The sequence below is a fragment of the Eptatretus burgeri genome, chromosome 7, assembly GCF_056783735.1.
Source record: "Eptatretus burgeri isolate ZD-2024b chromosome 7, Ebu_testis_v1, whole genome shotgun sequence".
Lineage (NCBI taxonomy): Eukaryota > Metazoa > Chordata > Myxini > Myxiniformes > Myxinidae > Eptatretus > Eptatretus burgeri.
In genome coordinates this window covers 96,807,159-96,821,638 of record NC_140967.1, presented here as the reverse complement: position 1 = coordinate 96,821,638, position 14,480 = coordinate 96,807,159, and the positions used below count along the sequence as shown (strand labels likewise).

The 14,480-nt window shown below is 49.6% G+C and overlaps 1 protein-coding gene across 1 annotated transcript; it reads left to right on the top strand.

The window, feature by feature from the left end:
• The first annotated feature begins 206 nt into the window (after window positions 1–206).
• LOC147023850 (uncharacterized) lies at window positions 207–12,982 on the top strand. The gene is made up of 2 exons (XM_085889713.1): window positions 207–11,082; window positions 11,191–12,982. The coding sequence occupies exon 1, from the start codon at window positions 8,595–8,597 to the stop codon at window positions 9,744–9,746; it is 1,152 nt and encodes a 383-aa protein (XP_085745839.1). The 5' UTR covers window positions 207–8,594; the 3' UTR covers window positions 9,747–11,082; window positions 11,191–12,982.
• Window positions 12,983–14,480: the final 1,498 nt, after the last annotated feature.

The window sequence follows — 14,480 nt, the reverse complement described above, 5'->3', positions numbered from 1 at the left end:
ATAAATGACATGTATTCCCACTAGACAACGGGTTTGGGCCTAACTACACATATACTTGCCGAGATACCTCACCTAAGGGACCTGAATGGTGGTTTGCGAATTTGGTAACCACAACAATATATATATATATATATATATATATATATATATATATATATATATATATATATATATATATATATATATATATATATATATATATATATTGTTACAGATTTTAGAATCTGGTCTGATGAATGCATCCACACATCCAGGTCCTCAGACAGTTATTTCCTTAAATGCTTGTTCAGATTAGCCCCATCCCCATGTCTAATGGGATCTTAAATGTGATGTGTTGAGAAGGGTAAAGGATAGATCCCCTCTCGTATGCGAAGCTTTTTTCTCTACGACAGACACGTTCACATGCATTTCTTTCACGAGCTCTGAAGCCCGCCCCCCATTCTTCCTACGTGGCAATGTTTCGTGAGCTCCAACGCCTGCCCTTTTTGAGAGTGCACAGGTCGTCATGGTAACCGTGCGCCAGGGGGCGGGGTGAGCTTGGAGGGGACGGCACCCCGTGGAGTCGGCCCCAGGATATAAAAACGAGCGAGAAGTACATTCTGAGAGAAAAGTGTTCTGAGAGAAAAGCGTTCTGAGAGAAAAGCGTGAGAGAGAAGCGTGAGAGAGAAGCGTGAGGAGAGAAAAGCGTGAAGAGAAAAAACGAAAGAAGAAAAAGCGAAAGGAGAGAGGAAAAAGCAAAGGGCGAGAAAAGCGAGCAAGAAGCGGGTGTCTGACCAGCGCCAACGAGAATTTGTCCTTTCCAGTGCTTGGGCAAACGAGTGTGTGGTGCGTGTGTGGGTGTGAGCAGCGCCGCCAACAAGTGAGGCAAGGGTCGGTCACCAACAACCCCAGGGTCTAAACTCGCGACGGACGATCCCGGTGCCCTCCAGACATCGACTGGCATTCAAGGCTGTTTGCGAGAGGGTGCACGGCAAAGCTAGGGTGCTGGCGACGGACGTGACACACACGCACGCATTTCAGGACGTTTTCACTTCACGGACGACTTTCTGGTGAGCAAGACGATTCTTCCCCTCCCCTCCCCCTGAATGATCTGCTGGGTACCCTTGTCTGTGTTTAGCTGTAAGTCAGTCAACCCCCCGATAAGCATCTGCTCTTTGTCTCTTTCCTGGCATTTTGATTGATTTTGCTTTGAAATTCATTCCTCATTTACCTCAGCAAATAAAAGGTTCTTTTTATTTATTTATTTTATTATTAATTAATTATTTGTCGATTTCCAACCTGTCCGTGTTTGTCGTTTCCTTCCATTTGGTCTAGCATTGTCCGAACCGAGATAGACTGGGAGGTAATTACCACAGATTCAACCAAAAAAAATCGTCGGCACGCACCAGCGGTTGAAACGCTCGGCCGCCCTAATTAAAATCTAATCAGATAACATTGGTGCTTTGCCGAGGGCGCGCTCCCCGTTCAGGTAACCACGTGACCTCTAGTTAAACGGAATAATTAGACGGCGGACACTGGAACTCGTGGTTGACTGGGTGGCGTTCGTGGTTCTAAAACAACCCACCGAACCACAACGTTAATTGTGAGCGGTGGCCCCAGGTCCGGCTCTACCGAGGACAACCGGGGATTCATCCCCCTGAGTGACAAGCTGGTGTCTCGGTAACTGGTGTCGGGAGTGGGAGATTTTTCGAACCCCTCGATTAATAAATTGGTGTCAGATCGCCGACCGGTGGTGCGCTTCACGCACCTCGAAATTCAGAGCGGTTCTACCAAATATTAATTAAATGTAATGGGACGGACAATGGCGGACCGACACGGGCAGGTCCCGGTGGGCCATGTAGACGATGTAAATATGGATACGGAATTGACCCAGCACCCGCATGAAGTCACAATGGAGGGTGAAGAGGAAACATTGGGAGAGATGGAAAATAATCCCCACCTTTGGCCTCCGGAAAATGCGGCGACGAGAGCGCAGAACGCCGGGTTATCGCCACTGGTGCAGCCCGAGAATGACATGATGTCGTTCATGAGGCAATTAATGGCACAAATGAAAATGTCGAGCGATGCGATGAGCAGAAAAATGGACGAAAACAACAGAAAAATGGACGTGAAGGGCGAAGAAAACAACAGAAAAATGGACGTGAAGGGCGAAGAAAACAACAGCAGAATGGAAGCGATGGGCAGAGAAATGGGAGAGATTTGGAAACGTAACGAAGGAGGTGGAAGGACTGACGAAAGGACAGAATGAGTTGAAGGAACAAATGGCGAAGAACACGGGGGGGGGGTTTATAAAGGAGTTAAGAGCCGCCAAGAAGGAAATAACAAGAGAGATGACTGCAATTAAAAACGAATGTAAAATGGCACACGAGAAACCGACGAAGGGAGTAGAGGAGGTGACACAGACGATGGGAACGAAGGATCGGGAAATGGAAACACAAATACAAACAACGAAGGTGACGTTGGAGGGGGAAATACAAGAGGCGACTCGGGAATTTACGATGGTTAAAGAGGAGGTGGATGAGGTAAGGAAGGAGATAACTGAAATCAAGGCAGAACACGTGGTAAAGTGAAGGAGGAGATTATTGAATGCATGAACGTGTTATATTTGCAGCGTGACAGAGTGCTCGGAGGACGGGAGGAGGTGAGTATAACGAAGGTGAGTCATGGAGCGCGCATGATGTGATTGGGTGTGTGTCGAGCTTTTGGCGGGGGGGGGGGTAATAACGGATCCGGGGTTTCTGGGAGTACCCAATGTACGGAGTGGAATATAACTGAGAGTGAACCGGAATGGGCGAGAATGGAGTGTGATTGTGAGCGAGAAAATGTAGGACGGGCAACGACTCAGATAGGAGAAGCGGGTAGTTGGACACATGGGAGACACGAGTCCCCCCCCACCCCCGTGCACGGTACACCGTGTGGACCCGGACGATTCGCACCAGTGTCGGTCCCGTATGGACCGATGAACGGGATTCGAACCCTGGGAGGCCGCGCGGTGCAGCTCGCACCGTATGACGGCAAGAGCGACCTGAGGACGTACTTTGCGCAGTTCGATCACGTGTGTAGGGGTAACGGTTGGGGCCCGGACCAAAGTGGGATGCACCTTGTAGCAGCACTGCGCGGTGTGGCGGCCGAGGTTCTGACCATCCTCCCCCCTGGGGCCATGACCCTGGCAGGCCTCCGTTCGGCTCTAAACAACCGATTCAGCATCGAACAGCAGAGCGAGCTTGTTAAAACTCAGCTCGCAAACCGAAAAAGGAAACCCCAGGAGTCCATTGGGGAATTGGCTCACGACATTCGCCGCGCAGTCGGGATCGCATATGCGGACATGGCAGCGTCCGCGCAGGAAAGGGTGGCGCTGGACCATTTCGTCCTGGCCCTGTCGGACTCTGACTGTGGGGCTCAGCTCTGCATGTGGCGCCCACCCACCATGAGTCAGGCGGTTGATGCTACGGCACGCTATGACGTGGCAAGGCCCCTGACTCGGGGGGGGGGGGGAGAGCGCCGCCCAGTAGCGGTGAGACATGTGAGCCAACGCACAACGGTGGGTCCACGGGAGGAAACGCCCCTGAAAGGAGAGCGGACCTGGAGGAAATGGTTCGGGGCATGGTAAACCGCCAGTTGGCGAGGTCTGGACCATGGCAGGTGGCTCCGATGATGGCACCCGGTGGGCCACCGATTAATGCTCAAACTCGAAATTTCAATGGGGGGGCAATTCGGAGTATCGGAGGCGTACGCCTTACCAGGTAAGGTGTTATAATTGTGGTCTGACAGGTCACCTGTCGCGGGACTGCAGAGCTCCACACAGGATTAGACTTCGCGATCCAGGACCACCAATTCCGCCCCGTATGGACGGCCCCGAACTAGTATGTGCCGGCATTATAGGGCCATGTTCGGCTGGGGTAGATGGAAAAGTGCCCTCATCGATGCAACAGGTCATTTATTGCGGCCAAATTGACATTGGTCGTTTAACAATTAGGTGTAAAATTGCCGGCGTAGGGGTAGACGCTGTGGTGGACACAGGAGCAAGCGCCACGATCATTAGCCCTGTTATCCTTGATTCGAGCATAGACGGCTGGGATGATATCCGCCGTCTGGAAAATCATAGCCTGCAGCTGACTTCTGGGGCAACGGCTCCCATCATAGGGTGGAGGTGTGCGACCCATGCCTATTGGGGTTGGATTTGTTAACCGCCACGAATGAAAAATCGATCTGGCCGGGGGTATCATGCAGGTGGGTTTCGAAGAGCTGCCACCAGGGGTTGTGAGCACGGACGAGAAGGTGGAGCTGCAGGCTCCCGATCCAGTGACCATTACCCCGGGTGCCGAGGCGATCGTCCCGGCGTGATAGCGGGCTCACCCAACCTGGCGGGACCCTGTGGTCTGGTTGAGCAGCTGGCGGGGCAATCAATCACGGGCTTAGTCGTGGGCGTACCCTTGTAAATACTGACGGGCCTGTGGTGGCCGTCAGGGTAATTAATGTTAGCACAGAACCACGCACTATAGGACAGGGCACGAAGGTGGCAGATTGCACCCCAGTTATTAATGTCGCAAAGGTGAGGGACGAGAACATTTGGCCATATCGACTCTGGAAGGAATCTCCAGAATGTGATAGGAATTGGCCCAATCCCATTTGTGAGATGGTAAACCGGAGCAGTGCAGATTTGGAGGAAGCCCAACGGGAGGCCTTACACAAACTAATTATCCAGCATTTGGGAATCTTCTCTTTGTCTCCCGAGGACATTGGACGTACGGGCCTGGTGAAACATCAGATCCACACCGGTGAGGCCTGGCCTATTCGTCAGCCTGCCAGACGGCTCCCTTGGAGCAAGAGGGAGGAAGCTGATGAGCAGGTAGAAAAGATGCTGAGTGCAGGTGTTATTGAGCCCTCGGAAAGTCCTTGGATGTCACCTGTTGTGTTGGTTAAAAAGAAAGATGGGACCACGCGTTTCTGTGTGGTTTATCGACAGCTAAACAACATGACACTCAAAGAGTCCTATCCTCTGCCTAGAATTGACAATACCCTCGATGCCGTTGCGGGCTCAAATTGGTTCTCAACTTTGGACCTCAAGAGCGGGTATTGGCTGGTGGAGATGGACAAGACAGCGAAGGAGAAAACGGCATTTTCTACAACTGTATCAGTTCACTGTGATGCCATTTGGTTTGTGTAACGCCCCCGCCACCTTTGAACGATTGATGGAGCGTGTACTGGGCGGCTTGTCATGGCAAATATGCCTCGTGTACCTGGATGACGTCCTGGTGCACGCTAAAACATTTCCCCAGGCCATAGCTAATTTGGATCAGGTGTTTGGGTGCCTCAGACAGGCAGGGTTAAAGCTGAGCACAGAAAAATGTACCTTGTTTGCGAAGGAAGTGGCCTATCTCAGTCACGTGAGAGGTCGCAAGGGGGTGAAAACTGACCCGGATCAAGTCAAGGCGGTAGAGGAGTGGCCGTACCGAGTAACATCAAGGAGGTGCGGGGTTTTTTGGGACTCTGCTCCTTCTACCAGCGGTTTGTGGCAAAAGTTGCAGAGATAGCTAGGCCCCTTCACCGGCTTACGGAGAATGGGACGAGGTTTAAATGGACATGGGAGTGCAATGATGCCTTCCTCAAATTGAAGGGGTGTTTAACATCCGCACCCGTTCGAGCATTCCCCACTGATAATGGCACCTTTACCCTGGACATGGATGTGAGCCAGGAAGGATTGTGTGCAGTTTTGTCTCAGACGCAGGAGGGCATGGAAAGAGTGATTGCGTATTATAGTTGGGCCATGAGTAGGCCTGAGCGAAATTATTGCGTCACTCGCAAAGAGTTATTGGCTATGCTGTCTGCCATGAACCATTTCCACCCGTACTTGTATGGGCGGAAATTTTCGGTTTGAACCGACCATTCCTCCTTGCAATGACTCTTACAGGTCAAGGAACCGGAGGGCCAAATTGCAAGGTGGTTGGAAAAGTTGCAGCAGTACGATTCCATTGTGACCCATAGAGCCGGGAAGGCCCATGGGAATGCCGATGCACTCTCTCGATGCCCTTGTCTGGGAGAAAACTGTAAATTCTGTACATGACATGAGGACAGGGACCAATTGGCAGACCCTCCTAAAAGATCTTCATCCGTGCAACCAAGGTGGCAAGGCAAGTTTTGCCACTAACCGCAGATGAGGAATTTGGAATGTTGGCTTGGAGCACGGCTCAGCGGGAAGATCCCCCATTGAGGCCAGTGTACGAATGGGTCTGGGCAAGTAAGAGACCCAGTGGCGAGGAAATCACCCCCCTCGGAGCACAGACAAAGGCTTACTGGGCTCAGTGGAAGACCCTAGAATTGAAAGATAACATCTTATATCGCAAGTGGGTGGAAATTCCCTCTGAAATAACTTCCTGGCTAATTATACTCCCAGACCAATTTAAAACCACCATTTTACAACAGTTGCATGGTACCCACCCCGGCGGCCATTTGGGCAGGCCAAAAACAACATCTCGGGCCCGCCGGAGGTTGTATTCGGTGAACACCCTCATGGATTGCTCCAGCTTTAGAGGCAGAGGCCTAGTCGAGCACTTCTGCAGACGCGGGGGGGCTCATGTGGATAATAGACGGTGACAGTAACCCCCATGTGTGGAGCGCAGTTGTGAAACAGCTCCACACACCGGGGCAAAGGAGCACTAGCCTTTGGGGGATGGCATTGTTCGGCCCACATGGGGGTGCCAGCGATGGTAGCCTCTATGTGGGTACCGAAGCAGCGACAATGAGGGAGGGCTATGATACATTTCGGGACCAAGAGCGACAATAGGGACTGTTTTGGTTGAGACCTGAATGTGTAGTAGGGACGTAGCTTAGCGGTAGACGTAAATGGAATGTGCGTTGTATAAGGGATGATGAGGGTGCACGAGTAAGTTAGGGGGACATAGTTAGGTGATGCTGTGTCGGTGAGTGGAAATGTGTTTGTGCGTGGTTGATGACTTATGAGTGTGAGGGCAGGGCAATGGCCGGGATGAGTGAGAGTAATAGAATGCATGGTGTGAAGGATTGAATGGGGGAGTGGATCCCACCCAAGGAAACCCGGGGGTTAGTTTAAAGTTAGGTAGAGGGATTAGGTAAATGTACACATGGATGTCGTTATGCGGTTGGTGCTGATTGTGGAAAGTAAAAAAAAAAAAAAACTTTTTGTGTGTAGGGTGCAGGAGATAATTGACCGGCTGGGGGTGTGGCTTGTGAGTGTAGTGTTCGGATGAGGCAGGCACCCCGGGCGCTGGGGGCTCGTCGGTCAGGTGAGGCTGTAGGTTGGTCCTGGGGGCCATTAGTGTATTCGTGGACGCAGGTACCCGAGAAGAGGGGGCTGGCGTGCCAGTGTCATGTTCAATGGACGGGTGCCCGAGCAGTATGACCTGGGGCGCCAAAATGCCAAGTGGGCATCGTGAGGGGGGAGTGCCAGTGAAGGCATCCTCCATGTTAGGGTGAGGAGCAGGCAAGCTCGGAGGCAGATCCAGCGACCCGAGGGTGCTCATGGTGAGTATGCAGGTGGGCCGTCCTGCTAGTGGAGCCACACTACCCAGCCACATAATTGTGCGATGGCACAGAAAGAAAATTTGGTGGGCAAGGCCCAAAATTATAAGAGCACCAACATGTGGGTGATGGGAATTTGGGTTTTTAGAACCCCATAGTTTAACAAAGGCCTCTTGGCAGGGTATAACCCCGGGGAAAGTTTAAAAGTGTAACAATATTAGCGTAGTTAGGATTGATGAAGACCCCTTCGCACCATCCACTGTCGGGATGATCGCTGGCTGCGGGACCTGCCCTCTAGGCACAGCAACGAACGGATCATGATCCATAGAGGTTGGACAAAAATGTTATCAAAGCTTTTTCACCTGAAATGTCTTCATTGGTGGTACGTCTCATCAGAAAAAAAAACCCCACCCGAATCCGCCCATGGGAAACCTCGTTTTGACCTCAAATCCAAGATGGCCGACATTGTACAGGTGCAAAACTTAAAATGGACCTAATTTTGGAAAGAAATAACATAGAAACACTTTTAAGGTGTCATTTTTAACTAATTTGAGGACTCCCGTTCATTTAGTGAAATTTTCGGAACCATTAGAGGTCACGATTATGTGTTAAGGTCAAGGTCATTGTAAAATTTAATCAAAATTTGATCTCAAAGCTCACCAAATGACGCGTATTCACCGGGAAATCGCTCAGTGTGGCATCATCACCTATAGATCACATTAGTTAACTCATTCGGCCCGAGACCCATCAAAATACGGGTTTCTGGCCAAAGTGTTGGGGATGAGACCCGTATATATACGGGTTATTATGACGTTATGTGACGAAATGTAACATTAAGACATCATGGACGTCATATAGCATTATGCCATCATGCACGTTGTTAATCTCCTCTCTAATGCTAATTCTACCCTCAATCTGAATGCAAACGCCACCCAGATCCCACCCTCAACATCCATCCCCAATCAACCCCACCACTTGCACCAACTCCAGACCAAATTCTGGAATTCTTGAGGGCTCAACGCAATGGAAATCCATGAAACTTTGAGGGCTGATTGCGTTAATTTGACTGTGTTGAAATTTGTAATCCTCTCCATGGTATGTTTCAATCTAATCAGTATATTATTATTTTTGTTTCAGATAGGACCGTAATGGCAGTGTGCAGTCAGGACGCAGTTTGTTTACTGTGCCGTAGGACAGGGAGCGACATTGGTGCTTCAGTCTCAGTTTCTGCAGAAATGCGTCTAACCATGAGTAAGAAAGCTTTCCTTTCCAACACATCAAACAAGCAGGCCCTCATCAACCTCCTTGCAGAGGATATGGTCAAAGCAGACATCACCATTGAGTATGCAGAAGGGGATGCTGACTACAAGATCTGTATGCAAGCATGTTTTTCTGCGAAGAACAGTCAAACAGCCGTTGTCGCAGAAGATTCTGATGTATTTCAGTTGATGATACATCATGCTGATGCCACAGATAACAGTGACAACCTGTACATGGTGACCGCAAAACAGACGGTGTGCATCACAACGTTGAAGAAGAAACTGGATTCTGCCCTCTCGGAAAGTCTACTCTTCCTGCACGCTTTCAGTGGGTGTGATACCACATCAAGGCCATATGGAATCGGCAAAGTGACTGTTTTTACGAAGTATGCAACACTGAGAAAGTCAGCCACCGTTTTTATGTCTTCGTCTTCATCGAAACAGGACATCGAACAGGCAGGAGAAGATGCCATGCTGGAGATATATGGGTGCACTACATCACTAAGCCTCAACGCAGCAAGGGTGACGAAGTTCCTATTGAAGGTAGCTACTTCTACACAATATGTATCTCCAGAAAAGCTTCTGCCGACGAGTGACGCAGCCATCTTTCATAGTCATCGGACTTATCACCAAGTGCAGGGATGGCGTGGCAATGATATCGCCTCTGCAGTTTGGGGTTGTAAAGCCACTCCCGGTGGTCTTGTGCCTATCAGGTTGACTCATCCAGCAGCACCAGAGCGACTTCTCAAGATAATTCGGTGCAATTGTGGTGGCCAGTGTGACAAAAAAACATGCACCTGCCACAAGAATGGGCTACAGTACACACCAGCTTGTGGCCAATGCAGGGGAATAACATGCATGAATGTGCCACATGTGGACAATCAGGATGATAATGACCAGGATGTAGATCTCAACAGTAATGGATTTACATTGCAATTTGACTTTAAAAAATTATCACTCATACAATATCATTTAAGTGATCAGGCATAGTAAACTTTGTTATTAGACACCTTAACACGGGTTTCAAAATAATGTCACTGTAAGGTCACAAAATCTGTTTGGATTCTTACTTATTTGGTTAAATTTGGCTCTGATTATGATCTCGATGCCAATCTCATAAATAAGTGAATGGACATCTTGAAAGAGTCCATTGAAAATGATCCATCCAATGTACTTTATTTTGAGTCGATTTGCATCATTTTGATCAAAATCAGGGTCAAATTAGGATGAAATTTGACCTTGACCTTGAATTTATCACATGATCTAGATATCCAATCACCTCAAAACTATTACTAAATGAATGAGCATCTTAATGGTATATGTGGCAATAACAACCAATATATTTTATCAATAACTACAGTATCATTTTGGCATAACTCTTGGTACAATTTCAATCAAATTTAACATTGCTTCGGTCAAGTTTAACATTGACCTTGACCTTGACATATGACCTTGATATCTAACAATCTTATAAGTATCACTAAATGAATGGAGGTCCTCAAATTAGTTTAAAATGACACCTTAAAAGTGTTTCCTTGTTGTTTCTTTCCAAAATTAGGTCCATTTTAAGTTTTGCACCTGTACAATGTTGGCCATCTTGGATTTGAGGTCAAAACGAGGTTTCCCATGGGAGGATTCGGGTGGGTTTTTTTTTCTGATAAGACATATCGCCAATGAAGTCATTTCAGGTGAGAAAGTTTTGATAACATTTTCGTACAACCTAAATCGTTCATTGCTTAGACTACTCCTGTCGGACTCGAGAACGAGACTTGTCACGATGTAAGTGTAGGATTGCATGTAGTTCGGCTCTTCCTTACCCAAGGAACCTTGGAGGGATTGGGTACGAATTTGGCAATGGGGAAAGTGGGATATAGGAGACGAGACGTAGCGACGAATTGTAAAAAGAGGGGGGCTAGGGTAGTGTATATGGGAAAGACGGACGGGTGCGGACGAGTAGGGCTAACATCGTGCTCTCTCTCTCCCGGCACCACTGCCATTGCCCCAGGTATGTGCACACCAAGGATCGGCTGACCATGTTTGTCGGACCTGGTGTTTGTCATTACCTAGATTACCTTTTTTTCTTTTCGTGCTGTTTGCCTTGCTGTTTCACTTTGTCCCGCCACTGCCCCAGGACCATCAAGGCTGTTCTGCATCAAGGCATCGCTTGCCTTGCTGGATCACCTGCTCTGCAGTAAGGCATCGCTTACCTTGCTGGAGCACCTGTCTACATCAAGACATCACTCACCTCACTTCACCATTTGCTCCGTGACCTGTGTTCCACCCACACCTGTTCTGTCGACTGCTACTTGCTGTAGCCTCATACGAGGTGACACCCTTCCAGTTGTCATGGTGGTTTTGTTTATTCCCTTTTGTTTTAACTGCATTTACTGTAGCAACATGCCACCACACTTATAGACTGCCCCCTTTGTTGCAGCCCCTTTCTACCAGCTTCATACCAGCCCATTCCAGCTATAAACCAGCTCATTCCAGCCACATACCAGGCTCATGCCAGTTTGCTTCACTTGTTTTTCCACGTATCACCATGGCCATGAACTGCACGAACACAGCTTTGTGGAGGAAATAGCTTTTCTTGTTGCTGCTTCTTGACCATTTTTGTTTCGAAGGCCACAACGTTTATGGCCTGTATGCCGATCACTGGCCTGCCGGTTTATTTTGTTAGGTGTGCTGGTGAAGAGCATGAAGGTGGCAAGAATCAGCAGGTGTTCTCCCCCTCTCCACAATTTTTCTTTTGAATTTCTACAGGTCCTGAGTCAGAAATTGTATAGTTGTGTCAATTACCAAAGCCCACCGGTTATGTGTTGTAGTTTCAAAAATTACGCCAATTTTGGTAGAGCATAAGGTTGTCTGTGTGAGTCAGTTAGTTAGTTTCCAACGCATCAGATGGGATATATCTAGTTTAAATTGTCGCACACACACTGAAGGGTATAGTTGAAACGTATTAGGTAGGGGGTAACTTCCCCTGCATGTCACACGGTAGTGCTAATTGCAATGTTGTATTTTTTTTTTTAAACCGATGTCGCCAGCTGTTGGACGACTCGGGACGAGTCTGGGATCGGGAAAGGGGTAGTGTTACGGATTTTAGAATCCAGTCTGATGAATGCATCCACACATCCAGGACCTCAGACAGTTATTTCCTTAAATGCACGTTCAGATTAGCCCCATCCCCATGTCTTATGGGATCTTAAATGTGACATGTTGAGAAGGGTAAAGGATAGATCTCCTCTCTTATGGGAAGCTTTTTTCTTTACGACAGACAAGTTTACACACATTTCTTTCACCAGCTCTGAAGCCCACCCCTCATTTGTCCTCAGCGGTAATCTTTCGTGAGCTCCGACGCCCGCCTTTTTTGAGAGCGCACGGGTTGTCATGGTAACCGTGCGCCAGTGGGGCGGGGTGAGCTTGGGGTGGACGGCACCCCACGGAGATGGCCCGGAGATATAAAAACGAGCAAGAGGTACCTTCTGAGAGAAAAGCGTGAGGAGAGAAAAGCGTGAGGAGAGAAAAGCGTGAAGAGGAAAAAGAAAAAGCGAAAGGAGAGAGGAAAAAGAAAAGGGCGAGAGAAGTGGGTGTCTGACCAGGGCCGATGAGACAAGTCGTCCTTCTCAGTGCTTGGGCAAGTGAGCATGTGGTGCGTGTGTGGGTGTCTGACCAGCGCCAACAACGAGACAATTCGTCCTTCCCAGTGCTTGGGCAAGCGAGCGTGTGGTGCACGGGTGGGTGTCTGACCAGCGCCAACAACGAGACAATTCGTCCTTCCCAGTGCTTCGGCACATTTCTACAGGTCCTGAGAAATGTGTATGGAGCTCGAAGTGAGCGTGTGGTGCACGTGTGGGTGTGAGCAGCGCTACCATCAAGTGAAGCACGGGTCGGTCACCAACAACACCAGGGTCTAAAGCCGCGATGGACGATCCCGGTGCCCTCTAGACGTCAACTGGTGTTCAAGGCTGTTCGCGAGAGGGTGCACGGCAAAGCTGGGTGCTGGCGACGGACGTCACACACACACACGCACGCATTTCAGGACGTTTTCGCTTCACGGACGACTTTCTGGTGAGCGAGATGATTCTTCCCCCACCCCTCCCCCTGAATGATCGGTTGGGTACCCATGTCTGTGTTTATTTGTAAGTCAACCCCCGATAAGCATCTACTCTTTGTCTCTGTCCTGGCATTTTGATTGATTTTGCTTTGAAAGTCATTCTTTATTTACCTAAGCAAATAAAAAGTTCTGATTATTTATTTATTTCATTATTAATAAATTATTTGTCAATTTCCAACCTGTCTGTGTTTGTCCTTTCCTTCCATTGGTCAAGCATTGTCCGAACAGAGATAGACTGGGAGGTAATTACCACAGATTTGACCAAACATCGTCGGCACGCACCAGCGGTTAAAACGCTCGGCCGCCCTAATTAAAATCTAATCAGATAACGCTGGTGCTTTGCCGAGGGCGTGCTCCCCGCTCATGTAACCACTTGACCTCTAGTTAAACGGAATAACTAGACGGTGGACACTGGAACTCGTGGTTGACTGGGTGGCGTCCGTGGTTCTAAAACAATCCACCGCACCACGTTAATTGTGAGTGGTGGCCCCAGGTCTGGCTCTACCGAGGACAACCGGGGATTAATCCCCCTGAGTGACAAGCTGGTGTCTCGGTACCCATGGCTGCAACAATATTGTTACGGATTTGCGCCCGCCGGCGTGCGGACGGCCACGTAACTCGAATCGTGGCACGTCGCCCACCGGACGGACAATCCAGTCGTGACCCTCTCGGACTAACGCCGGGAACCAGTCACGGGTGGACCTTTCGGTCTCACCGCGATCGAGCCAATCAGCCCCCGCGTGGGATAGGGTTGCTCGCCAAATTCGACCTACCTAAGTACCCACACGGAGGGTAGACCGGGCGATCGCACCTCGCCGCAGGTCGACTTCGGACACGGGCCACTTAAGCGACCCGTTCCGTACTATCGGGATAACCGAGCGGTGTTATCGTCGGCCTCGACGGTTCGATTAATTATCGGGCGTATTCAGCCCACTACCAACCCTTTACGTGAAGTAAGATGGGGATTCAATAGAGGAAAAGATGAAGCGAAGCGGGAGACAGTTCAACACAAAGCACATTTATTCGCGATGAACGGAAAGCACACATATTCAATTCCACCAAAAGCACATAGAAAAGGAAAAGAAACACAATGCAATTTTACACAAAAAGCAAATGCGACAATGCAGATCTAATACCGATTACGCGAGCACACGGCAACACTTATACAATTTTACTTCACAGACGGCGCCGACAACACATACCCAAAACCAAGAAAAAGAACACCCTCAAGGATGAGGCGGGCCTGAGGCCGAGACCGGGTCGGGCCTACCCGTCTGGTGATGAGACGCGGAGCGGCGATGGTGCCTCAACTCCGCGGGCCTCGCGGACAGTGTCTGGTAGGGGGTGGGAAAGGGGCCCCCTTGGTCGCACTATCTCAGCGCGGGGGGAAACAGGAGGGGGTTGCTGATGCTCGGGGGAAAGGAGGATTTCTACTCTGCCTCGAGTCCCGCGACGAGCGTCTCCACCTCGACCAGGTCGCGCCGTCGGCCTCCCTGGTGTGCAGCTCCCGGCACGACGCGAGCACCCCCTCGTCTGCCCTCGCCGCCTCTCCACAGCTCCGTCCCCTTCGCTCCGACTCCAACGCACACGACGACGACCAACTCCACCGA